This window comes from Staurois parvus, unplaced genomic scaffold, assembly GCF_062004578.1.
Source record: "Staurois parvus isolate SC_StPar_1 unplaced genomic scaffold, SC_StPar_1.0 ptg000011l, whole genome shotgun sequence".
Classification (NCBI taxonomy): Eukaryota; Metazoa; Chordata; class Amphibia; order Anura; family Ranidae; genus Staurois; species Staurois parvus.
Window position 1 is genome coordinate 3493625 of NW_028317807.1, and position 27458 is coordinate 3521082.

The following is a 27458-nucleotide window of genomic DNA, read 5'->3' on the forward strand; positions in this document are numbered from 1 at the left end:
AATAGAGATTTCTTTTGGTGGTATATTATCACCAGTTTTTTTTTATTTTTTGCGCTATAAATGAAAAATGAATGCAAATAAATAATCTTTCTACACAAATTTAGGTCAAAATGTATTCTGCTATATTTCTTTGGTGAAAATAACCTAAAATCAGTGCTTATTATTTAGTTGGTAGGAAAGGTACAGAGTCTATGGTACTTATTTAAAAATGGATAAATCCTGATGTACTGACAGGCCATCTCATTTCTTGAGACCCAAAACACCAGGACAGTACAAATACCCCCCCAAATGACCGTTAATGGAAAGTAGACAGTCTGAGGTATTTAGTAAGAAGAATGGCGAGTTTTTTGAAGTTGTCATTTTTTTGTCATAATTTTGTGGAAAATTAAGAGAGTTTTCACAATTTGTTTTTTTTTTTTTAAAAAACCGTCACCAATGCAGTACAGTGTCATCTTATAACTGGTGCGGCGGTGATCACAGCTAGCAGCACAGTTGTAAGCAATGAATGACATGAAAGGAAGCTATTTGTTTACAACGGTCATGTGATCTGCTGTGATTGGTCACAGCGATCACATGACACAGGCAGCGGGCCAGTGTAGTGATCTGTCATTGCATGTGTCCGGAGGACACAGCTGGTGACAGATCGCGCCGGAGTGTGGCCTGTTGCGCACGCACAATGTGCCATCCTGGGAGGATGTCATATGACATCCTCCCAGGATAATAGGGATCCCGTTCAGCCGTCATCTTATAATAGGCTGGGTGGGAATGAGTTAAACAAGTGTTTACTACAGCTTTAAAGGGTTAGTTCACCTTTACCAAAACTCATCACAGGAGTGAGGTCTCAAACACTGAGCTCAAAGCTACTGCATTGGGGGAAAGAAAGTGCATGTGAGGGGGTTTGAATCAGAGAAAGAACTCACTCCTGTGATGGTGGAGGTGAAGAGAAACAGCTGAGCCTCTCTTAGCAACGCCCTGGGAGTTTTCCAGTCAGGCTTAATGAGGTACATAAATGGCCTACACCTGTAGCAAGGCGTTATTCGATTTTGGTCAAAGCTGTGCAGCTTGTTTTTATATGTTTTCCAAAAACCTGTGGTAAAAAAATTAATTCTTCTATTGATTCAACATTCCTCTCAGCAAATAGTTTGGGGTGACTACTTTCCAAAAAGGGGTCGTTTTGGGGGGTAGGGGTGTTTTATGCCCAGCATTCACTCTTCTAACCACCTGAAGACCAAGCCTTTTTGTTCACATGAAAAAAAAATCAGTATTTTTTGCTAGGAAATTAATTTAAACCCCCAAACATTATATATTTTGTTAAAGCAGACACCCTAGTGAATAAAATGGTGGGTACTACAATTTTTTATGGCACATAGTACTCATGCAGCGATTTTTTTAAAAGCAAATTTAAAAAAAAAAATACCCATTTTTACTTTTAATGCACAAAAACACAATTTATTAGCCAATTGTTTGGTAAAATATAAAAGATAATGGTATGCCGAGTAAACAGATACCAAACATGACATGCTTTAAAACTGCGCATGCCCTGTGCAATGGCGACAAACTGCAAACATTTTTAATATCCATAGGCAGCGCTTTAAAAGCTACCATTTTAGATTTACAGAGGAGGTCTAGTGTTAAAATTACTGCCCTTGATCTGACTTGCACGGGAATACCTCACATGCATGGTGCAACCGCTGTTTACATAACGGCACAGGGTCCAGGCTTGTGCACACAGGTGTGCACGCATGGGAGGGGCAATATATATATATTTTTTTTTAGTTATTTTGATTTTTTTTTTCCATTTCATTTTTTTTTTTTTTTTTTATCACTTTTAATGCTATAACAGGGAATGCAAATAACCCCTATAACTTCAATGGGCATTGTCATATATTCTTTTTTGAGAAATCTGGGATCTATCAGACTCTGGATATCTCCTCTCCCCTTACATTATCTAATCAAACCAAAATCAGTATGATCAGATGCTTTCCCAATTTACAAATGGCGCTGTTTATATCCTGCGAAACTGAAGTGATGAAATGCTCGTAGCTTCCGAATTCTTAGACTATAGAGATGATTGGCACCACTCTGGTCTCCAATCAGCTCTATGGTCAGCTGGCAGAAACACCGGCTGCATTCTCAGGTTCCCCTGATAGCACAGGACTGCCCAAGAAGGCCATGAAAGGCAGCGGGGGAGGGGGGACATCATCTCCCACTGCTTGTAAAAGCAATCTTGCAGCTAATTAGCCACTAGGATTCCTTTTACATGAAAGACGATCGCCGGCTGAAAAAAACTATACCAGGATGATGCCTGCAGCTGTACGCATCATCCTGGTATAACCATTCAAATCCAGTGATGTACCAGTACATTGCTGGTCCTTGTTGGGTATATATGCTATGTTCTTTTTTTTTTTTCTGTATGCAGCCTTAGGAAAGAATGAAAAAATGAGAAGAAATCTCTGCCAGAAAAAGTGTGTGGTATGCCCACCATTAGAATATACCACCCTGCATCCACCCACTTCTAATGGTGGGCATACATTAGGTCACACTTTGCCACAAGTGCCAGTTCCAAGATTGAAGAAATGTCTAAATAGTGGCACGCTTGAATAAAAATTGTCCACGTAAAAGTGGTACCCTATATGGAGAAATGATGACACCAAGTCCCAAACTATCTTGCCACTGCTCCCCATGTAGTGTGGGCATCCGGGGGGCTCCACGTGATTATCTTTTCCCTCGTAAATCCGAAACTTACATGTATAGCCTGTTGCCCTCTCACAGGTCTTCTACATCTTGACCCCATATCTGGCACGCTTGCAGGGGGAGAAATTGTTTGAATGCAAGGCAGACAGAAAAATTAATGAGGGACTACTCAACGCAGATGTTTTGCTGGGGAGTATAGACATCTGCAAATTTTAGGTTAAGGTGATTTGCGAGGGGCTGAATTTTGTGGAGCCGTCAAATTCAGGGTTACCCCGAGGATGACAGAGTGTATTGTCGCTAAAATGCATAAAACACATTATACTCTCATATCTATGCCTGGCCATGGCAGCAGAGAACACGGCATATGATGAATCGGGTCTGCGGACCAATACAACCGCAATTAATTTCTTTTAGTAATGCCCATGTTGAGGGTTAGGCCCCAAAAAAATGTAAATTTGAAAACCATAATGAGTTTCCATGCGAATGGTCTGGCAAGGTTTGAATTTGGGTTGGCGGCGATAAATTGTTGTGCATATAAATTGCTTTGATCCACAATCAACGCATACAGATATTCCGTGAAAAACAGCTCCAAAAATCAAGGAGGTATGTGAAAGACCAGGATGTACTAGACCGCTGGTGCTCGCCAGTTCACCAAAAGGTAGAGCGGCACTAGTACTGGCACTCTGCTGCATATGAGAGTCATCAAAATTTACTGGCAAGTGCTAACAGAGATCAGGCCTGATTCTGCCAACACTGCGGTTTTGTGTGCAATGTATCAAGTGACAGTGACCTACTGACACTGCACTTGCTAGGGGAGAAGGGGGGGTAAGCGTAGGGGCTAAACGCAGGTGCTGGCAGGTGCCGGGGTTGATCCCGCTAACGCTGCGTTTTTGGGGACGCTATATTAATGTGAACGCTGGTATAGTGCTGACCTGATCAAAGATATTGACCAGTTCAGACGCTATACTAGCAATGGAGGATTATTGTACATGAGCGTGTTCCTGGCAATCAAGGGGTTAAATGTGATGACTGGTGTACTGACGGGCAAGCTGACACTATCTGGGAGGGGTGTGAAAACCACGGGAGCACGATTCACATATATATATATATATATATGTATGTGTGTGTGATTTTGCATACCCATGCCGCCCTGTAGCAGTATTTCTGCTGTAGGATGGTCAGGAAGCGGTTACAGAAGAGGTTTGTGTTACAGCTCTGCGTTACTTTAACTGACAATTGCGCGGTCATGCAACAATGCACCCAAATTAAATTTACATCCTTTTTTTACCTAAAAATTGAGCTTTCTTTCGGTGGTATTTGATCGCCTGTGCGGTTTTAATTTTTTGCGCTATAAAAAAAAAAGGCTGACAATTTTGAGAAAAAAAAAACAATATTTTGGACTTTTTGCTATAAAACACGTCCAGTAAAAAAATTAAAAAATCTAATTTTGTCACAAATTTCATCCAAAATGCATTCTGCGATGTCTTTGCTATAAAAAAAATCCCAATACGTGTAAATTAATTGGTTTACATGAAAGTTATAGCGTTTACAAATGGCGGGAAAGATACTGGGATTTTTAATTTTTTTTTTATACTAATAATGGCGGCAATCAGCAACTTATGGCAGGACTGCAAGACTGCGGTGGACATTTTGGCACTGGGGGGGAACTGACTTGGGGTCACTGACATCCCAGTGACACCAATACAGTGATCAGTGAAAAAAAACAACCACTGACACTGTACTAATGGCACTGGGGAGGAAGGAGTTAACATTTTTATTCACTGAAAGGGTTAACTGTGTGAGGGGAGTGTTTTACTAGGGGGCAGGGGTGTGTGTTGGATGGGATAAACTCTTCTCTCTGATTCAGCTTGTCAGGAGCTGACAGGCAACTGACAGAGAGCAGGGCTATGTGTAAACAATGCAGCCCTGCTCTCTGTCAACGATTGCCGCTAATCACTGGGACCGGTGGCCGTGACCCGGCGGCTGAGACCCGCTGCTGACACCCGCGGGACAGGTAGGCGCGCGAGCGCCCCCTACCTGTTTTGCAAAGCCACGTTTTAAAATGTGGTTTTGCGCAGCCGTGCCGCCCTGCAAACGTTTTAATGCAGGGGCTGAGGCTCAAGTGGTTAACTGCAGTACTCCCTATGCCATCCTTAAAATCTTCGATTCCATCGGATCCATTTATTCCCATGTGTGCGGGATGGATGAGATACTACGGTCACCCTCTGGCTCTATCCTTCATTCTTTAACTCATATCTTCAATCTCTCCCTTTCTACTGGCATGTTCCCCAACTCTCCAAAACATGCGCTAGTCACCCCAAACTTTAAAAAGCCTCACTGGACCCCGCTAATCTTGGCAACCTAAGATCCATCTCCTTACTCCCTTTTGCCTCCAAACTCCTTGAAGGTCTAGTCTACAACCGGCTGAGCTGCTACCTTATTGAAAATAACCATCTCGATCCCCTTCAGTCTGGATTTCGCCCACAACACTCCACAGAAACTGTTCTCCTAAAACTCACAAACGACTTACTAACCGCTAAAACCAATGGTCAATATTCTGTACTCTTGCTCTTGGACCTCTCCGCTGCCTTTGACAGTTAACCACCCCTCCTCCTCAAAAAACTCTATTTACTTGATCTCCGTAACTATACTCTCCGTTGGTTTGAATCTTACCTATCTCTTCGCACCTTCAGTGTCACTTACAACTCTACTTCCTCCTCTCCTACTCCTCTTACTCTCTGGGTTTCCCAAGGTTCTGTCCTTGGACCTCTCCTATTCTTAATCTACACTTCTTCCTTGGGTCAGCTGATAGCTTCCCATGGTTTCCAATACCATTTCTATGCTGATGACACACAAATCTATCTCTCTACTCCTCAGCTCACCCCATCAGTTTCCACACGTATCACCTATCTACTAACAGACATATCAGACTGGATGTCACACCACTTCCTAAAACTCAATCTATCCAAAACTGAGCTCATATTTCCTGCCCCACATGCCTCTTCACCTGATTTCTCAGTCAGGATCAATAGCACCACTATTAACCCATCCCTGCATGCCAGCATGCTAGGTGTAACCCTTGATTCTGAACTATCCTTTCAGGCCCACAGCCAATCCCTGTCCAAATCATGCCACCCCAACCTCCACATCTCCAGAATACACCCCTTTTAACCAATGATACCACAAAGCTCCTAATTCACTCCCTGGTAATCTCTCGACTCGACTACTGCAACTCCCTCCTCATTGGCTTACCTTTACAGTGAGGAACAGAGGTATTTGAACACCCTGTGATTTTGCAAGTTCTCCCACTTAAAAATCATGGAGGGTCTGAAATTCACATTGTAGGTGCATTCCCACTCTGAGAGACAGAATTTTTTTTAAAAATTCAGGACATCACATTGTATGATTTTTTAAAGAATTTGTCTTGCACTGCTGAACATAAGTATTTGAACACCTGAGAAAATCAGTGTTAATATTTGGTACAGAAATCTTTGTTTGCAATTACAGAGGTCAAACGTTTCCTGTAGTTCTTGACCAGGTTTGCACACACTGCAACAGGGATTTTGGCCCACTCCTCCACACAGATCTCCTCTAGATCTGTTAGGTTTTGGGGCTGTCGCTGAGCAACACGGAGTTTCAGCTCACTCCAAAGATGTTCTATTGGATTTAGGTCTGGAGACTGGCTAGGCCACTCCAGAACCTTGATATGCTTCTTACGGAGCCACTCCTTGGTTATCCTGGCTGTGTGCTTCAGGTCGTTGTCATGTTGGAAGACCCAGCTACGACCCATCTTCAGTGCTCTGAGAGGAGGTTGTTGCTCAAAATCTCACAATAAATGGCCCCATTCATCCTCTCCTTAATACAGTGCAGTCGTCCTGTCCCTTTCGCAGAAAAGCACCCCCAAAGCATGATGTTACCACCCCCGTGCTTTACAGTAGGGATGGTGTTCTTGGGATGCAACTCATCCTTTTTCCTCCAAATGCGACAAGTGAAGTTTAGACCAAAAAGTTCTACTTTGGTCTCATCTGACCACATGACTTTCTCCCATGCCTCCTCTGGATCATCCAGATGGTCATTGGCAAACTTCAGATGGGCCTGGACATGTGAAGACTTGAGTAGGGGAACCTTCCGTGCAATGCATGATTTGAAACCGTGACAGCGTAGTGTTCTACCGACAGTGACCTTTGAAACTGTGGTCCCAGCTCTCTTCATGTCATTGACCAGCTCCTCCCTTGTAGCTCTGGGCTGAGTCCTCACCTTTCATATCATCAGTGATACCCGATGAGGTGAGATCTTGCATGGAGCCCCAGTCCGAGGGAGACTGACAGTCGTCTTAAGCCTCTTCCATTTTCTAACAATTGCCAACAGTTGATCTATTTTCCCCAAGCTTATTGGCAATTGCCCCGTAGCCCTTTCCAGCCTTGTGGAGGTCCACAATTTTGTCTCTGGTGTCTTTTGACAGCTCTTTGGTCTTGCCCATGGTAATAGTTGGCGTCTGACTGACTGTGGGGTGGACAGGTGTCTTTAAAGAGCTCAGACAGGTGCTACTAAGTTAATGAGTGGAGTAGAGGTGGACATTTTAAAGGCACAGTAACAGGTCTTTGAGAGCCAGAATTCTTGCTGTTTCTTAGGTGTTCAAATACTTATGTTCAGCAGTACAAGACAAATAAATTCTTTAAAAATCATACAATGTGATTTCCTGAATTTTTTTTTTTAATTCTGTCTCTCAGAGTGGGAATGCACCTACAATGTGAATTTCAGACCCCTCCATGATTTCTAAGTGGGAGAACTTGCAAAATCGCAGAGTGTTCAAATACTTCTGTTCCTCACTGTACATAGGCTATCCCACCTCTAGTCCATCATGAATACTGCTGCCAGGCTCATCCACCTTACCAACTGTTCAGTGTCTGCTACCCCTCTCTGCCAATCCTTCCACTCGCTCAACGAATAAAATTCAAAATACTAACAACTTACAAAGCCATCCACAACTCTGCCCCCAGCTACATCACCAACCTGGTCTCAAAATATCAACCAAACCACTCTCTTCAATCCTCCCAAGACCTTTTGCTCTCTAGTTTCCCATGTCATCTCCTCCCATGCTCACCTCCAGGACTTCTCCTGAGCTTCTCCCATCCTATGGAACTCCCTACCCCAATCTGTCTGGCTGTTTCCTAATCTATCCACCTTTAGACGATCCCTGAAACCTTTCTCTTTAAAGAAGTCTATCCTGCTTCTACCTTGTAAACCGCCATTTATTACCTCCATCAGCTCATTCCCCCACAGCTATTACCTTTTGTATCACTCAACCCTTCCTCCTAGATTGTAAGCTCTAACGAGCCCAAAATGAATGTCTACCTTCATTGTAAAGCGCTTCGCAAACTGTTGGCGCTATATAAATCCTCTATACTAATAAAAAAAACAAAATAATAAGCATCTGCCTGGGTGATTAGACAACATTGTCTTTATTTTAGTGAAGTGTCGGTGGTGGTTATTCACCTTGTATGTTACTTGTGCAATTTCTATTCAAATTTTCTAATAAAGCCAATTTTTTGATAAAGCTGCATGGCCCTCATGAAACTTACTTTTGGGGTATTTTCTATTTCCCCTTTTTTCACTATGTGTTTTGTATAAGTTTCGGTGACCACACCCTATTTATTTAAGGTGAAGTCAGCAATAATTTGGCAGCCTTCATATGCAGGATTATGTATATTCTATAATTTTTTCTGCACTGGCTTATAGAGGCCCGTGGCGTACCTGTCTTTTATAGTATAATTTAAGGAAGGAAGAAAGAGAAAGAAAGGAGAGAAACAAGAGACAGCGAGAGAGAGAAAGAAAGAACTATGAAAAAAAGAAAGAAATGAGAGAAATGGGAGACAGAGAGAGAAAGAACGAAAAGGAGAGAAAAAGGAGAGAAAGAAAGAAGAGAAACATGAGACCGCGAGAGAGAACTATAAAAAAGAAAAAAAATTAGAGAAACAGGAGACAGAGAAAAAAAGAGAGAAAATGAAAGAGGGAAAGAAATAAAGAAAAGAAACAGGAGAGAGGAAGGGAAATATGAGGGGGAGGGGGCAGCTGGAGGAGATGAGGGGGGGGCGCTGGAGATGAGGGCGGCAACTGCTGAAGATGAGGGGGGGCCACTGGAGATGAGGGAGGGGGCCGCTGGAGGAGCTGTGGGGGGGGCTGCTGGCGGAGATGGGGGGGCACTGGAGATGACGAAGGGGGGAGCATACAGAAGCTGACTGCATGCAGATTGATAGGAGAGGCGGCTGGGCAGCACATAAAGGAACCGAGAAATGCATGGTCCTCTATGTGCCACCCTGCTGCCTATCCTATCCAGGCTGCCCCGGCCCACCAGGCAAACGCCTGGTGTGCCCTATGGCCAGTCCAGGCCTGTCTCCGGCTGCTGCTTGCTGGAATATCTCTTAAATGGTACAGGTAAGCTTTATTGTAAAGCTTACCTGTACAAAATCGCAAAGAGAAGTTTACCACCACTTTAAAGTGGAGTTCCACCTAAAAGGGGATGTTCCGCTTTAAAGATTGGCACCTTTGGGGAGCGGGGGTAATGGGTACCCGAATTTGACAGGTACCCGCTCCCACTTCTGCTGTGATCAACTAGGCGATCAGAAAACGGAAGTTGTCCTCCTCCCTCCCCAAAGTCTTGTGAGACACGTGACAGGTCCCAGAAGACAATTCAGGAAGCTCAGCGCTACTCGCGCATGTGCAGTGGACACCCAGATGTGAAGCCGCAAGCTGTCACAGTCGGGTGCCCACACTAAAGATGCCCGCCTCCTGAAATACAGGACAGCCAGTGAAACAGGCAATGCAGGATTGTAGGACAGGTGAGTGGAGGTTTTTAAAGTCAGCAGCTAGTTTATGTAGCTGCCGACTTATTTTACAGAGAGAGCAGAACTCCGCTTTAACAACAAATGGCGCCACAAGCAAGACACGCATTTGCTGCACTTTTGGCAAATGTGTGCGTTCCTAAACTGTTCATGTGGAAATGCAAGCCTTAACATAGGCATTGGGGTGACATTAGGAATGAATGGCATCGCCCACATCTGCTGAAAGGCGTTTCTGTGCATACTGGGAAACAACCCCCCTAGTGTGAACCCGGCCTACAAATAGCATATTGGTCGTTCAGGGTTCTACTGACAAAGAATGGCACCACAGAGCCGGTAAAAGGTGTTCACATTCACTCTCCATACCCGACACTGCCTTCCCACACTGGTTCCGTGTACACTTCTATCTGCTCACAGCATTAACAAGTCCCTCTACTCACTGCAGGAAGTGCGGCTGGTGGGCGGAGCCTGTGCCTTCCACAACGTCCAACCGGAGCTCGTCTACAAGTCCCAGGAGCCCCCACGATGTGTGCGCCGTCTACACTCAGTCCGGTTGTGGCCTGTATTTCCCGCTCTCATATCCCCGAGTGTCAGCAGAATACTGAGCGGGCCGGCTCAGAGCTGTGTAAAGGAGGAGGAGGGTGTATTGTGTGTTCACTATGGAGCTCCGTGTACACAGACAAAGGGGGAGGGGCGGGAAGGAGAGAATCATGGGAGGTGTACAGTGTCTTGGTGAGGGCGGAGAGGGGAATCGTGAGAGCCGTTTCTACCTGAGGCTGGCATCAGATGTTTGCAGGCCAGGAATGTATGCAAAATGGTGCGCTTTCCCAACATGCAGAGACTGGCAGACGCATGGCAATGCCATCATTGGTATTGGCTGCCTTGTGCGTCTGCAAACGTGGGCCCCAAACTGCATTGTGCCACAGTACCAGCTGCTGTACATGTTTGGAAAAGGGTCAGTAGCTTCTTTTTTGTGTCTCATTGGGCTTAGGGTTGCCACCTCGTCCCATTAATTCTGAACACTTATTAACCACTTGCTCTCCAGAGGATTTCCCCCCCCCTTCCTGACTAGGCCATTTTTTGCGTTGAGGTACAGCGTTACTTTGACAATTGCGCGGTCATACAATGCTGCACCCAAATGAAATCGCCCTTTTTTCCCCACAAATTGAGCTTTCTTTCAGTGATATTTGATCACCTGTGCTGTTTTTATTTTTTGCGCTATAAGCAAAAAAAGACAATTTTGAGAACAAAACAATATTTTTGACTTTTTGCTATTAAACATGTCCAGTAAAAAAAAAATTTAAATCAAATTTCATCATAAATTTAGGCCAAAATGTATTCTGCTCCATGTCTTTGCTTAAAAAAAAAACCCCAATACATGTAAATTAATTGATTTACGTGAAAGTTATAGCGTTTACAAATGGCGGTATAGATAATGGGATTTTTTTTTCTACTAGTAAAGGCGGTGATCAGCAACTTTTAGCGGGACTGTGGTGGACATTCTGACACTGTGGGGGGAACTAACTTGGTGTCACTGACATCTCCAGTGACACCAATATTGTGATCTGTGCTAAAAAAAAAAAAAAAGTACTGACATTACTAATGGCACTGGGCAAGAAGGGGTTCATGTGAGGGGCAATCAAAGGGTTAACTGTGCGCTGGGAGTGTTTTTACTAGGGGTCAGGGGTGTTCTTCACTGTAATCACACTGATCAGGATGGCTGTGCAGCTGACCGGGAGGAAGACTGTAAACAAGACAACATTCCTCCCTGTCGAAGATGCTCAGTAATCAGCGGACGCTGGCGGGTAATTACCGGCAGGGACCCAGTGATTGATATCCGCAGCTGCGAATGGTTGGGGCTTGCGCCCCTACTTGGATAATGCAAAATCATATATATATATACACACACACGTGATCCTGCACACAGGTGCTGCCCTATATCAGTTGAATAGGAATAAAGGTGATCCTTACTATATCCTACATCATAAAAAATATAGAGAGAATGTGCTTTAGAGCAAAGTTTGTTTAGAAATGGCTATTATACGGCATATATATAAATATGTACTTTTATTTTAAAACATATATATTTAGTTGTTTTTGTGTATTCATCTACATTAAGCACATGCGGGTCCACTGCACTATTGGGCGTGCGAAGAATGAACGCACCATTGATACTGATAAAATGTGCAGTCTGGTCCGCTATACATCATAAGTTTTGTAAACTGAAAAGGAATGAAGAAGAGTGTAACATGTATTAAAGGAACCCTATAAACATGAGAACTGTAATCAATGTAACCAGAGCATCTGATTGGCAGGGCATGGGTGCTCTCATACAACTGTATTATCGCTAATAAATATATGATTTGGAGCTCTCGTCTGCAAGGTTATTTTTTTTCAGGGGTAAAAAGTGTTGGGCAGCACAGTGGCTAAATGGTTAGCACTTCTGCCTGGCAGTACTAGGGTCGTTGGTTCAAATCCCAACCACAGCATCACCTGCCTGGAGTTTGCATGTTCTCTCTGTGCCTGCGTGGGTTTTATCTGGGTACTCCGGTTTCCTCCCACACATCCAAAGACATGCTGGTAGGTTAATTGGATCCTGTCTAAAAATTGGCCCTAGTATGTATGAATGTAGGTTAGGGACCTTTGATTGTACACCCCTTGAGGGTTAGGGACTAATGTGAATGTACAATATATATGTAAAAGCGCTGCGTAAATTGATGGCGCTATACAAGTACCTGAAATAAAAGCCGTGAAATCCCTAAACACAGTATATCTGCTAGAGCCCGGTCCTTAAGCTGTTAATGACACAGGTTCTGAGGTTAATTCAATGCAGATAAGGCACTAGGTGAGTTTAATGACCATCTCAACCACTTGCCCTGAGGATTTAACCCCCTTTCTGACCAGGCCATTTTCTTGTGTTATGGCTCTGCGTTACTTTGACAATTGTGCGGTCATGCAACGCTGCACCCAAATTAAGTTTACGTCCTTTTTTTCCCCACAAATTATTATTATACAGGATTTATATAGCACCAACAGTTTGCTCAGCGCTTTACAATATAACGGGAGACAATACAGTTCAATACAAGAGGGATAGGAGGGCCCTGCTCCTTGGAGCTTACAATCTACACTTGAGCTTTCTTTTGGTGGTATTTGATCGCCTATGCGGTTTTTATTTTTCGCTCTATAAAAAAAAAACCCACAATTTGAGAGAAAAAACAATATTTTTTACTTTTTGCTATTCAACATATCCAGTAGAAAAATTTTAAAAATCAAATTTCATCATAAATTTATTCCAAAATGTATTCTGCTACATGTCTTTGCTAAACAAAATCCCAATACGGGTAAATGAATTGATTTACATGAAAGTTATAGCGTTTACTAATGGCAGGATATATACTGGGATTTTTTTTTTTTTTAATTTTCATTTTTACTAGTAATGTCGATCAGCGACTTATAGCGGCACTGTGGTGGACATTGTGACACTGGGGGGAACTGACTTGTTGTCACTGACATCCCCAGTAACACCAATACAGATCTTCAGAAATCAGCAAGCGTCAGCGAGTAATTACTGGCCAGGACCCAGTGTTTGACAGCTGCCAGGACCCAGTGATTGACAGCCATGGCCACGAACCGCAGTGTGGGTACATTCACGTCAGTCCCTGCACTCTGGGAAAGAAGGGCTCATTTACACTTGTATCACCCCCTCTCCCCTCAAAGGGCAATCTATAGTGGATCACTTTTTCAAACATTTTTGGAGGAGGTTGGGAGGTGTTCTGTCTGGAAACAACTGCTTAAACTCATGCATGGGTGTAACAGCACTCAGATAAACCTGTCACCCAAAACGCACCTCCCTATGCGTATCTGTAATGACTGAAAAAAGAGTGAACCACAAAAATCAACAAAACAATCAATTAAAAAAATAATTGTGGATAACCCAAGGTTAAATGTAAAACACTGACACTGGCATACTTATATCCCTCATGCACATGCAAATCAATGCATAATTTGTAAGACATGCATTTCTTTTGAATTTATTGTTGCTATTCTGTCTCTCAGTGGTACAATACACCTACCATTCGATTTTTAGACTGATCATTTCTTTTTGAGTGGGCAAACATTCAAAATCAGCAGGGGATCAAATACATATTTCCTTCACTGTATGTAGCAGAGTGCCAATACTAGTGCCGCTCTACCGTTTGGTGAACTGGCGAGCACCAGCGGCCTAGTGCATCCTAGTCTTTCACATACCAGCACTGCAGTATCACTTGGTGATGTGGTGAGTCCCGTAAGTGCAGTACACAGGCCTGTAGAGCCCCTAGTATCCTTCCGGATGTGCTTGCAAATCCCGATTGGCAGCCCACAGATTCTGCAGCATCCGTACTTCCCCCATTCACTGCCCAACCCGGAATTCAGGTGAAAACAGCAGCGTGTCCTGTTTACACCCGCCGACATCCAATTCAATCTGCCAAAAAGAGACGGATGGGGATCCATTCCCCTTCCGTCCGTCAGATCAAATGGGATGGCATCCAACCGCCCATAAAGGACAGCTGGCTGTGTCTGTGTCCGCTCTCCAGCAGCAGAGCCAACATGGACCTGTCATCCACTTGCTCAGCGGGGATCAATGAAGAGATGGCCTAACACGTGTGAAAAGGGTCTTAGACTTTCATTGGGGTGTATACATTTTTGCAACATGGTCTTGAATGAATTTGTTAGGAAAAATACTTTTGTGTGTGTGCAAATTAACAAATCTTGTTTGCAATCAATGGCACGCATTTGTGGGAGTATTTTATAGTATAGTGTCCCACAGAAAATTATCTGAAAGAAAAGTAAAGGTTTTCTGTCAAATCTTTTGGAGTGTTCATATTTATGCTGATTACTGTACGTAATAAATGTTTGACACGCAGGAGCAGATAATTCACCAAATATACCCAACAGCCAATATTTAGGATGCAATATATTAGGTAAACCCAGTACAGTGGATAGGTATGTGTCGACTTCTGAGCAAAATGTATGGACTATAGCACAACACCAAAAACAGTGAAGTCAGCAGCTTCCCCACAACCTCTAAAAGTCAGATGTAGGGCATAGGCCCCTCTTACACATCCTAGAAGGGGGGAAGTGGCTATGATGAAATATCTTTATTTGTATAATTTTGTCTCTAGAGGATATCACTGAGTTCTTGAAGGTTTCAACAAACTCAGTCCAGTCTTCATCAGTAAACTGAATATCCAAAGCCAGCCCCCAATTTTGTGTGGTAGCGAACCTGGGGTTAGAGTCAGCCATTAGGGCAGAGTAATTTTCAGAGATTAATTTAGTGGTGTCTGGCCTTCTCAGTAGTTCCTCCAATGGGGTGACAGATAAGGGCAGATGAGAGCCACATTGTACTCTAAGGGCATGGCAGAGTTGGTAATAAAATAATGTGAAGTAGGAAGGAAGATTAAATTTGGCTCTCAAAAAGACTTGTAGCTATTTACAAGAAAATACTTGGCAGACAATAGCATCTAAAAGAAGCAATATGTGATCAGTTTATATTTTCTAGACCACAGTTATCCCCATTATAGCCATAAACTTAAAAATAATACAGAGTTAGGCTTGGAACATATTCTGTAAATCCGTGGGAATACTTTCCCTCTGTAAGAAATGATTTTTGAAGAATCACATGGATTTTCACTTTATTCAGTCTCAGTACTTATTTGAGGGGATTACAAATATTATAAGACAGTTTATAGCAAATTTATAGCATATGGCTCCCTCTCCTTTGTAAAACCATACCAATGTTCATATGAAAACCGAAAAATAAAATGTCGGACTTTACTGGTACCAGGAAACACACCACTTATAGCAATAAAATCTTTGTTTTTTTTACATTGGTATAAAATCTAAACAAGCACAAAATCACTAAAAACAATATAAGGGCATCACTCAAATACACTGCTCAAAAAAATTAAAGGAACACTTTTTAATCAGAGTACAGCATTAAGTCAATTAAACTCCTGGGATATTGATCTGGTCAGTTAAATAGCAGAGAGGGCTGTTAGAGGGATTACTTTGACGCAGTTGTCCAGCTTAAGCATGTATTGCAATATGTGTGAACTTAATATCCCTATTTATTGTATAGTCTGCTTGAAAGGGTATATACCAGTGTGCAGAGGGTCCTTCAGAATTTCTAGTGTTAGTATGTGGTTACACCCCATTAGCACCTGATGGATAAATGCATGCACTAGCTTTTGGGATTTGAGCACAGGTATCTCTTGTTTGTTGTATTGTTGGGTCAGTAGCCAGACCTGAACCTTGTAGCTCTCCCCCACTGTGTCTTTTCCTCTATGTTAGCATTGTGTCCACAGTAGCATTTGCGTAGGCAGAGCAGAGTAGGACTGGCCATAGAGGGATTACTTGACGCAGTTGGCCAACTTAAGCATGTATTGCAATATGTGTGAACTAAATATCCCTATTTATTGCATAGTCTGCTTGAAAGGGTATATGCCAGTGTGCAGAGGGCCCTTCAGAATTTCTAGGGTTGTTAATCAGTTTCAACTACTTTGTTGTTAAAGAAATTAACAACAGGTGCACTAGATGGGAAGCAATGAGACGACCCACAAAACAGGAATGGTTTTACAGGTAGATTCCACTGACATTTCTTTTCCTACTCATCATTTCTGAGTGTTTTTCAATAGTTTTGCATTTGGCTAGGGTCAGTGTCACTACTGGTAGCATGAGGCCATACCTGGACCTTACAGAGATTGCACAGGCAGTCCAACTCCTCCTGGATGGCACTTCAATAAGTGCCTTTGCCAGAAGGTTTGCTGTGTCTCCCAGCACAGTTTTAAGAGCATGGTGGAGATTCCAGGAGACAGGCAGTTACTCTAGAAGAGCTGGACAGGGCCGTAGAATGTCCTTAACCAATCAGCAGGACCGGTATCTGCTCCTTTGTGCAAGGAGGAACAGGATGACCTCCAGCAGGTCACTGGTGTGAATGTCTCTGACCAAACAATCAGAAACAGACTTCATGAGGGTGGCCTGAGGGCCTAACGTCCTCTAGTGGGTCTTGTGCTCACTGCTCAAAACCATAGCGCTCGATTGGCATTTGCCATTAAACACCAAAATTGGCAGGTCTGCCACTGGTGCCTTGTGCTTTTCACAGATGAGAGCAGGTTCACCCTAAGCACATGTGACAGATGTGAAAGGGTCTGGAGAGGCCGTGGAGACCATTATGCTGCCTGTGACATAGTTTAGCATGACCATTTTGGTGGTGGGTCAGTGATGGTCTGGGGAGGCATATTCATGGAGGGATGCACAGACCTCTACAGGCTAGACAATGGCACCCTGACTGCCATTAGGTATTGGGATGAAATCCTTGGACCCATTATCAGACCCTATGCTGATGCAGTGGGTCCTGGGTTCTTCATGGTGCAGGACAATGCCAGGCTTCATGTGATGAAATTATGCAGGCAGTTCCTGGAGGATACCATTGAATGGCCCCCATGCACACCTGACCTAAATCTGATAGAACACCTTCTGGGATATCATGTTTCGGTCCATCCGACACCACCAGGTTGCACCTCAGACTGTCTTGGAGCTCACTGATGCCCTGGTTCATACCCCAGGATACCATCCGTCGTCTCATTGGGAGCATGCCCTGACCTTGTCAGGCCTGCATACAAGCACGTGAGGGCCATACAAACTACTGAGTACCATTTTGAGTTGCTGTAAAATGAAATTTCAGCAAAATGGACTATCCTGCTGCATCAATTTTTTGGGGGTTTTTGTACTAGCCAGGTAGTTTTGCTTGCCCAAGCTGGGGTAAGGGTTAACTACCAGCACTTTGGTTTCTGGGCTGTATATCTTGGGCTGGCCTTCTACCCGGTGTGATAAATAACTAAGGGGAAGGTCCAGTTCAGGGGGAAGTGAGAGAGCGAGTGGAGCCGTGGGAGCTTGAGAAGGAACACACCAGTAAACTGAGCTCGGAAGCCCAAGAACAAGCTTGTGATCCGCACAAGATACCGATGTTCCATTAGACACTACCAGTAATTGGAGCTTGCCAGCTATGGACATGCACCTGCAAAGGTATGCCTGGGCAGCCACTTCCATTAGTCAGGTCAGGACTTTGTTATTCTTGTTATTCTGTTCTGCTGTGAGAAGTTGCAGTAAGATATAAAATAAATAATAAATAACATCAGCGAGCACTAGCTATGATAGCAGCAAATGCACAGAAAAAGGAACTACAAATCCTCTCTAGAAAATCATAAACAAAAAACTGTGGTGCAGCGCATAAATAAGAATTCATCAGCAAATAAAATAAACATAATCCTGTAGACCGATATAAAAGTCTTAGTGGTTAAAAAATATCACTTCAAATGAGTAGATAAGATTCCAGGGAGTAATTACATCTGGGAGTGGATAATTAGCCAGGAAGATGTAAGACATCTGGTGGTGTGCGAGAAAATAGCGAGAATGCAAACTCACCAGAAGCGCTAAAGTAATGCGCATTGGATGATGTAACCCGGCTTAAGGGACTCCCATCGGATGGAAATTGGTCTGGTCTAGAAGTTGTCCACCTCTGATCGCATGGACATTAGGGAAGGTGTCAATCAGAGGTCCCTCTTCGGGGTCTTTATTAGAGGTCTGGTCATGTAGTATATTCCATCCTCCAATTTGGATAAACCAGGATCCTGGGGGTTAAGCGCTCATAGTGGAGCCGCACAGCACGCACATGGCACGGGATGGAAGGTTTTTACAGAGGACCTCTGCATCTTACACAACTACACACAATGCACGGCTTATCTCTAAGCAGGGGTACCACCATCATTTTTGACTTTCAAATTTACGCAGTCCCTGCCTAGTCATTGGTGAGCACATGCGTGGCAAACGGTATCCCCATGTGCAGGGCAAGTGGCCCTGCCCACACAGTAGCTTTGCTATTTTCTCAGTCATAAACCTGAAATAAGATTAGTAGGTTTGACTTCACTTAGTGCATTTTTGTTTTAGGTAGGTGACTCAAAGTATCGAGGCAAGAGACATCTAACTATCTAGAAAAGTTTAGAAGGGGATCAGCAGGGAAGGATTAGAACTCTTCGTGAGACTGTACTGCTGTCCTGGTCTCAGTAAGAGAGATTTCCCATCACTTCTGTTCCTAGGGTAAAACTTTTCACCAGGCAGGAAATGAAGACATCTCCCAAACAACATGTCAGACAGAAGTAATAATGTTTTTTTTTAAGTTAAAGTTGATATAAAGTCTAATATTTTTTAACCTTAAAGAATTCTCTACATTAAGGAGAAAAAAAATGTCTCACTACCTGTTGCTTACCCTCCCCAAATACTTATGTGAGCCCTCTCTCGATCCAGCGCTGTGCCTGTCTACAGCAGCACTGGTGTCTTTACTTTTTCTCACAGGACAGATTCAGAGCAGTAGGAGGCATTGTCTCTTGCTGCTGTCAATCACACTCTGCGAGGAGGGAACAAGGGGTGGGGCCGTGCCATGCTGTGTGTGTGTGTCTATGGACATACACAGCCCAGCTCAGGATCTTGCTCACACATGTGCCACCACAGCATTTAGCTTGCTATATAGTGGCACATACAGAAGAAGCAGAGTGGAGAGCATTTGCGTGGAACAGCAAAAGAGGAGGTTAGGGGCTGCTTTGTGTAATACCATTGCACACAGCAAGTAAACAACCTCTTTTTTATTTTAAGACAAAAAAAATCTAGCCTTCACAATCACTTTAAGTAAGGGAAGGCTAGAACCCCTGTCAGCTTTTCGTTGCTGTCTGTTTTCCTGTTTCAGATTTTCCCTCACTTTTGCCCTGGTAAAATATTGTCCCCAAAACAGGAAGTGAGAGATATTTTAAAAGATTTGGCTATAAACTAGGCTTTGAATACAGATTTATCAGTTTGATCTCTACTGGTATTTCAAGTTACCTCTAACCCCCCCAGCACCTCCCAAGCCCTCTAAACTAATTTATGTTTAACCCCCCTCCCCCCCAACCAAGTACTTTCTTTCTTTCATTGAATGATGGCAGCCTCCCGCATTATTTACATCCAGAACAGCAAAATCCAGTTCGATGCTGCCCATACCTGCGCAGTAACAACCCACAGACTTGCTGGCCAGGATGCAAACAACTAGAAAGGTCATCTCCCATGGCGGAGGTAAGTAAGCACCTGGAGGTGGGGGGGGGGGTCAGATTAGTATAGTTGAGGCGCTAGGGAAGGTGGGTCTGGATGTTTAACCATGAACTTGACCCTTCAGTGGTACTAAAGGCCCTGTCTGTCACTAGCTTTAACAATGCAGACTTTGCTGCAATTTAGTTCCCTGCAATTAGTTTTCACCTGTTGATCCTGCTGTTATTTTTCAACTTCTTTTTAGACCAAGCTGTGCAGCAAAAGTGGAATTAAGGCTCCTTTCATATTGTTGTGTTGAAGTAACCAATGAAAATGATTAGGTTGCCTTAACACACAGTAGTGTAAAGTGTGTGAAGTGGGCCTAAGGCCCCTTTCACATGGCCATTCTAATCAGGTCTGTCTGTCTGAGTTTTGCAGGTGGACCAGATCAGATGGTCCATTCATCCCTATGGGCCAGTGGATGTAAATGGACTTGTATCCGTTTACACCTGCCTACCTCCAATATGATCCGGTATAATAAAAGCAAACAGAAGGGGGTCTGTTCTCTTCTGCGTAGGTTGATTGGAGGCAGTCAAGTGTAAACGGACAGTGGAGTCCATTTACACCCGACCAACCATAGAGTAGAGCAGGCTCTGTCCATGTTGCTCTATGTAAACTAAGCAGACACAAACCTGTCATCTGCCTGCTCTGCTGTGATTAGCAGGGGAGCTGTGAGCTGATCCCCTGCTGATCAGATTGAAGTCCACCCCTTGTGAAAGGGGCTTAAAAGGGTGAGACAAACCATTTAACACTGACAGGGGTGCTTACAGTGGTCTGAATTTATTCACTTAGTTAAAATCTTTATCCGAAAAGAGAAAAACAGTTTCTGTAACTGCTTAAAAAGTGTTAGCAGGAATTAGGCTTTTCTTTTTTTAGTCACTTATGCAAATCTACTTGTCCATCTTTGGTCTTCTTGCACATTGTGTTAAAAAACGTTACTTTTTTGTTACTGATCTGGCTATAGATATACTGTTGTCTATGGAACCATACACACAGCTGCATAAAGATGAGTAATAGAGTGATGAGGACCGAGCCGTAAAAAAAAAAAAAAAATAGAAAATTTTACATTTGATTGCTGGCTAATTGAAAAAAAAAGGTCTTCTATGGCCAGCTTTACAGTATTTTGTCTCCACACAGGAGAGAAACCAGGAGGGCCAGCAGGGGGAGTGCTAAAGCCAAACAAGCCCATAGATATCTATGCAGAGGGCTGATAATTCTGGGAGTTGTTATTTGAGACAGCAGCCATATAATGTGACAAATGGACTCTTTACACTATAGATCCCACTAAGCACTGTCCAGTAGGAGGAGTGGAAAGATGATTTGTATTAAATTATAATAATATGTACTTGTGAGCTACTATAGTGATATTTAAAAAATACTTGAAAGTGACTAGCTACTAAAAATGTGATGGTGCATCAACACGAATACACATACTCATAATACTGTGTGAAAATAAACTAATGAAATATTAAATGTGTCGCGCTCCACCTACTAAACACTAAAAAATATAAATAGCTATTACAATAATCTCCCCTTCAACCGTGCATCCATGCACATCTGTGCTAGATAATAATAAATAATGTGAATAAATAAATAAATATTAATACATAATAATTAAAGATGAGCGAATCGAACATGGCGAAGTGGAATTAGTTTCGAATATCAGGAAAAATTCGATTCGCGCCGAATCCGAAAATTAGCAAACTTCGGATGCACGAATCAAATTTTCCCAAAAATGGCGGCGACATGTGTGGCGACGGAGCGGGGATCTCTGGGAAGGCGCGCAGACAAGGCGCGCTGACCCATAATGCATTCATTCATGACATGTAATCGCATTAGCCAATCAGCAGCCAGCCAGCCAGCACTGTGTAATGGTGGAGCTATAAATTGCGGCCATCTTACAATTCTCCATTAGCCTCCGGTCATTCAAGAGAGACAGACCTGTCTGTATTAGGGACAGAGTTAGGGCCAGAGAGACTTTAGGGCCACAGAATCGTTACTTAGGGACACAGAATCGTTACTTAGGGACAGAATTGTTACTCAGGGACACAGAATTGTTACTCAGGGACACAGAATTGTTACCCAGGGACAGACACAGAATTGTTACTGAGGGACACAGAATTGTTACTCGGGGACACAGAATTGTTACTCGGGGACACAGAATTGTTACTCGGGGACACAGAATTGTTACTTAGGGACACAGAATTGTTACTCGGGGACACAGAATTGTTACTCAGGGACACAGAATTGTTACCCAGGGACAGACACAGAATTGTTACTGAGGGACACAGAATTGTTACTCGGGGACACATAATTGTTACTGAGGGACACAGAATCGTTACTTAGGGACACAGAATTGTTACTCAGGGACACAGAATTGTTACTCAGGGACAGACACAGAATTGTTACTGAGGGACACAGAATTGTTACTCGGGGACACAGAATTGTTACTGAGGGACACAGAATCGTTACTGAGGGACACAGAATTGTTACTCAGGGACACAGAATTGTTACTCAGGGACACAGAATTGTTACTCAGGGACACAGAATTGTTACTGAGGGACACAGAATTGTTACTCAGGGACACAGAATTGTTACTCAGGGACAGACACAGAATTGTTACTCAGGGACACAGAATTGTTACTCAGGGACACAGAATTGTTACTCAGGGACACAGAATCGTTACTCAGGGACACAGAATTGTTACTCAGGGACACAGAATTGTTACTCAGGGACACAGAATTGTTACTCAGGGACACAGAATCGTTACTCAGGGACACAGAATCGTTACTCAGGGACACAGAATCGTTACTCAGGGACACAGAATCGTTACTGAGGGACACAGAATCGTTACTCAGGGACACAGAATCGTTACTCAGGGACACAGAATCGTTACTGAGGGACACAGAATCGTTACTCAGGGACACAGAATCGTTACTCAGGGACACAGAATCGTTACTCAGGGACACAGAATCGTTACTCAGGGACACAGAATTGTTACTCAGGGACACTGAATTGTTACTGAGGGACACAGAATCGTTACTGAGGGACACAGAATCGTTACTGAGGGACACAGAATTGTTACTCAGGGAAACAGAATTGTTACTCAGGGACAGACACAGAATTGTTACTCAGGGACACAGAATTGTTGCTCAGGGACACAGAATTGTTACTGAGGGACACAGAATCGTTACTCAGGGAAACAGAATTGTTACTCAGGGACACAGAATTGTTACTCAGGGACACAGAATTGTTACTCAGGGACACAGAATTGTTACTCAGGGACAGACACAGAATTGTTACTCAGGGACACAGAATCGTTACTCAGGGACACAGAATCGTTACTCAGGGACACAGAATTGTTACTCAGGGACACAGAATCGTTACTCAGGGACACAGAATCGTTGAATTAAAGAGTATGTCAGACAACACGCAGAGGAGTGGCAGAGGAGGCAATGTTTCAGGAGCGAGCAGACGTGGCAGCAGAGGAAGGGGTCGAGGCAGCACTAGTCGCAGCCAGAGGCCAGTGCTCCCGGTGTCATCCAGCAGTCGTGTCTCCACCGACAACCCTGCCGTCATCGATTGGTTGGCTCGGTCGTCTTCCTCTTCCCAGGTCACCTCTGACACCTACAGCCAACGGTCGGTGGGTACGTCAGACACAACCGTTAGTTGGCATGGCCCGGGAGCAAACCCACTGAAATCACGTGTCCTCTACCTGCCCCTGTCCTTTGGTGTTCCCTCACCAAGCGAAGTATCGCATGCTGTGGGCTCAGCCCCACTGTACAGTGAGGAAGAGCTAACAGAGGGTGGTCAGGAACGGGGGGAGACATCCGCCTCTTCAGCAGCCAGGCGAAGAAGTACTGGCGAGGAGAGTGGCTCGGTAGCCGGTCTAGAGACAGGTCTGTCTCCTGACCCACACGCAGCCGAGGGGGCTAGTAGTGAGGCGGAGACCCTAATTGATGATGATGAGGCTGATCGCACTTGGCAGCCTCGTCGTCATCAGGCTATTGCTTCCGCATCATCAGGAGAAGAGGGTGGCAGCTTGGCAGCGAGCAAAACAGTCGGTGGGTTGCCCAGGAGGCAGCAGGGTCGCAGCAGTGTCAGTGGAGGCAAACGGCCACGGAGTAGAGCACCAGCTCCACTGCAGCCTACCACCACGGCCAGTAGTGGTGCCGGTGTGCACGGAGGAAGTAGCAGTCAGCCAGTGAGGAGTAGCGGGGGCAAAGTTTCCTACTCGGCGGTGTGGCAATTTTTCGTCAAGCCGCCCGAGGAAGTAAACGTAGCCGTATGTCGACTATGTGGCCAGAAAGTCAAGCGTGGCCAGGGGGCCCATGTTGGGACTACAGCGTTGCGTCAGCATATGCAGCGTCGCCATTAGATGGCCTGGGAAAACCGTGATAAAGATACGGCGGTTCTGCCTGCCCCAGCCCCCGCTCCATCACCCGCTCCGTTACTTGCTCCGTCACCCGACGTCAATCGCCCTCTATCAGCCAGTCAAGGCTCCAACACCTCTGCTGAGGGGAGTTGTCGCTCGTTGGCATCTTCCGCTCGTTCAGATGCTCCTTCTCCTGCTACTCCTCTTCACGGATTCCGTCAGCAGTCTTTCTTGGAATCCGTTTCCAAGAGACAACAGTTTGCGAGCACGCACCCGACGGTGCAGAAGCTGAACGTCCTCCTGTCCAAGTTGCTGGTGCTGCAGTCCCTCCCTTTCCAAGTGGTGGACTCAGCACCTTTCCGAGAAATGATGGCTTGTGCCGAGCCGCGGTGGAGAGTGCCAAGCCGGCATTTCTTCGCCAAAAAGGCAGTGCCAGCCCTGCATTCACATGTAGAAGAGATGGTGGGCCAGTCTTTGAGCATGTCGGTCTCTGCCAAAGTGCACGGCAGCGCCGACGTGTGGAGCTGTAACTACGGTCAGGGACAGTACATGTCATTTACGGCCCACTGGGTGAACGTGGTGCCGGCACAGCCGCACCAGCAACTTGGACAGGTCACGCCGCTTTTGCTTCCACGTTTGCACGTCCTTGGTCCTGCAAAGATGTCCGCCTCTACCACCTCTTCTTCCGCCGTGTCCTCAGCCGCCACCCCCGTGCCAAGTCCCATTACCCGACCGGCATATCACATGTGCAGGGCGCAACGGTGTCACGCTGTGCTGCACCTGGTATGCCTTGGCGAACGTAGTCACACAGGGGAGGAACTTCTGAGTGTAATGAACAGAGAAATCAACAGATGGCTGTCTCCGCGCAAACTGAAAATCGGAACCATGTTGACCGACAACGGAAAGAACATGGTGTCTGCTCTGCGTCAAGGAAGGTTGTGCCATGCGCCATGCATGGCTCACGTGTTCAATCTGGTTGTCAAGCGGTTCCTAAAATCCACCATCCCACTGCAAGACATCCTTAAAATGTCACGTAAACTTTGCATGCATTTCAGCCATTCCTACACCGCAAAGCACACCCTCCTTGAGCTGCAGCGGCAGAACGGAATTCTACAGCATCGCCTGATCTGCGACGTTGCAACAAGGTGGAATTCAACCCTACACATGTTAGACCGCCTTTACGAACAGCGAAAGGCCATCACCGATTTCCTGATGTTACAAGCGGATAAAGGTACTCCCCTGTGTAACTTAGATGTCAGCCATTGGCAGCTCATGCGTGACACCTGCCGCTTGCTCAGGCCCTTTGAGGAGGCCACGCTATTCGTGAGTCGGCAGGACTATGGGATGAACGACGTCATTCCTCTGTTGCACGTCCTGGAACAAATGCTGTTAACAATGGCTGGTCAGGGTGCGGTAGACGTGGCGCACAGATCTCAACGCCACATGACCCCTGTGGGGGCAGGACAGGAAGAAGAGGAGGAGGTAGAGGAGGACATTAGTGCTCAGGAATTATTGAGTGAAATGGGTGGTTTTTCCACTCAGCGGACAGGAGTGGAGGAGCAGGAGCATCTGGTAGAGGAGGAGGAGGAGACAGAGGACCCAGACGCACAGTGGCAGTATGCTGTGGAGATGGAGGCAGGGAGTCCCTCGCATTCCTTGGCACAAATGGCCCATAGCATGCTCGGTTGCTTGCGTAGCGACAGCCGAATAATAACCATCAGACAGAGGGATGACTTTTGGCTGTCCACCTTGTTGGACCCTCGCTACCGTTCAAAAATGGTGGCCTTTTTCACACCTGCTGAGAGGGAGGCCAAAATAACGTACTATAAAAACCACCTATGTAGTCAGTTGGTCTCTGCCTTTCTGCGCCAACGTCCATCCTCAGACACTGTGGGCCCTGTGCGCTCGCGTTCCGCTGCCATGGCAGCAGGGGAGGGGTGGGGTGGTAGGAGCAGTGGCAGCTCCACCAGCAGCGGCTGCCTCAGTCTGCAGTCGATGATGAGTAGCTTTCTTCACCAGCGCAGTGAGGAAACTACTAACCAGCCGCAGCAGCAGCAGCATCAGGTGGACCTGGAGCAGGACCTCAAACAACAGGCTTGGGCCTACTTGGACAGCACCCTGCCAACCGAGGTAGACAATCCCCTTGACTACTGGGCAACGAAACTTGACCTTTGGCCCCAACTAGCTGAATTTGCCCTTGAAAGGCTGTCATGCCCGGCCAGTAGCGTGGCATCGGAGCACGTGTTTAGTGCGGCAGGAGGTATTGTAACTCCGCGGAGGACACGACTGTCCACCCAAAGTGTGGAGAGACTCACGTTTGTGAAAATGAATCAGGCGTGGATTAGTCTGGATTTCAAACCACCAGTTCCTGACACAACTGACTAAATCCGCCATGAATCATGCCTCAAACATGTTATTATTTTTAACATAGGCCTCTGTATGGCCTTCAATTTAAGCTGCTTACGCTTCGCCACTCTGCCATGGGCCCCTGTACCGCCTCCTCTTGCTGCTGCCAGGTCCAGAGTGTGTCATGGGTCCCTGTACGGCCTCCACACTCTGCCATGTGCCACTTTCAGGTCTCCTCACACTGCTGGTGGGTTCCATTTTGTCATAGGGTGCTGGCAGATTACGGGCCTCCCATTGCTGCTGCCAGGCCCGTAATCTGCCATGGGCCCCTGTACCGCCTCCTCATGCTGCTGCCAGGCCCGTAATCTGTCATGGGTCCCTGTACGGCCTCCCATTGCTGCTGTCTCCATCGCCACACTCTGCCATGTGCCAATTTCAGGTCTCCTCACACTGCTGGTGGGTTCCATTTTGTCATAGGGTGCTGGCAGATTACGGGCCTCCCATTGCTGCTGCCAGGCCCGTAATCTGCCATGGGCCCCTGTACCGCCTCCTCATGCTGCTGCCAGGCCCGTAATCTGTCATGGGTCCCTGTATGGCCTCCCATTGCTGCTGTCTCCATCGCCACACTCTGCCATGTGCCACTTTCAGGTCTCCTCACACTGCTGGTGGGTTCCATTTTGTCATAGGGTGCTAGCAGATTACGGGCCTCCCATTGCTGCTGCCAGGCCCGTAATCTGTCATGGGCCCCTGTACCGCCTCCTCATGCTGCTGCCAGGCCCGTAATCTGTCATGGGTCCCTGTACGGCCTCCCATTGCTGCTGTCTCCATCGCCACACTCTGCCATGTGCCACTTTCAGGTCTCCTCACACTGCTGGTGGGTTCCATTTTGTCATAGGGTGCTGGCAGATTACGGGCCTCCCATTGCTGCTGCCAGGCCCGTAATCTGCCATGGGCCCCTGTACCGCCTCCTCATGCTGCTGCCAGGCCCGTAATCTGTCATGGGTCCCTGTACGGCCTCCCATTGCTGCTGTCTCCATCGCCACACTCTGCCA

General features: G+C 45.5%; 2 protein-coding genes across 3 annotated transcripts in view; one reads left to right on the forward strand and one right to left on the reverse strand.

Moving 5' to 3' along the window:
- The window catches only part of KCTD18 (potassium channel tetramerization domain containing 18), a 43233-nt gene extending 32975 nt beyond the window's left edge, over positions 1 to 10258 (reverse strand). The window contains exon 1 of one of the 2 annotated variants that reach the window (XM_089670192.1): positions 9900 to 10258. The gene's annotated coding sequence lies outside the window, so the exon portion shown is untranslated. The remainder of the gene's footprint in view (positions 1 to 9899) is intronic. The other variant, XM_089670182.1, reaches the window with a different exon arrangement.
- LOC149473717 (aldehyde oxidase-like) overlaps positions 10251 to 27458 on the forward strand; it is a 202286-nt gene continuing 185078 nt past the window's right edge. The window contains exon 1 of the mRNA XM_089670160.1: positions 10251 to 10488. Within this exon, the coding sequence (XP_089526286.1) occupies positions 10348 to 10488 (141 nt within the window). The 5' untranslated portion in view covers positions 10251 to 10347. The remainder of the gene's footprint in view (positions 10489 to 27458) is intronic.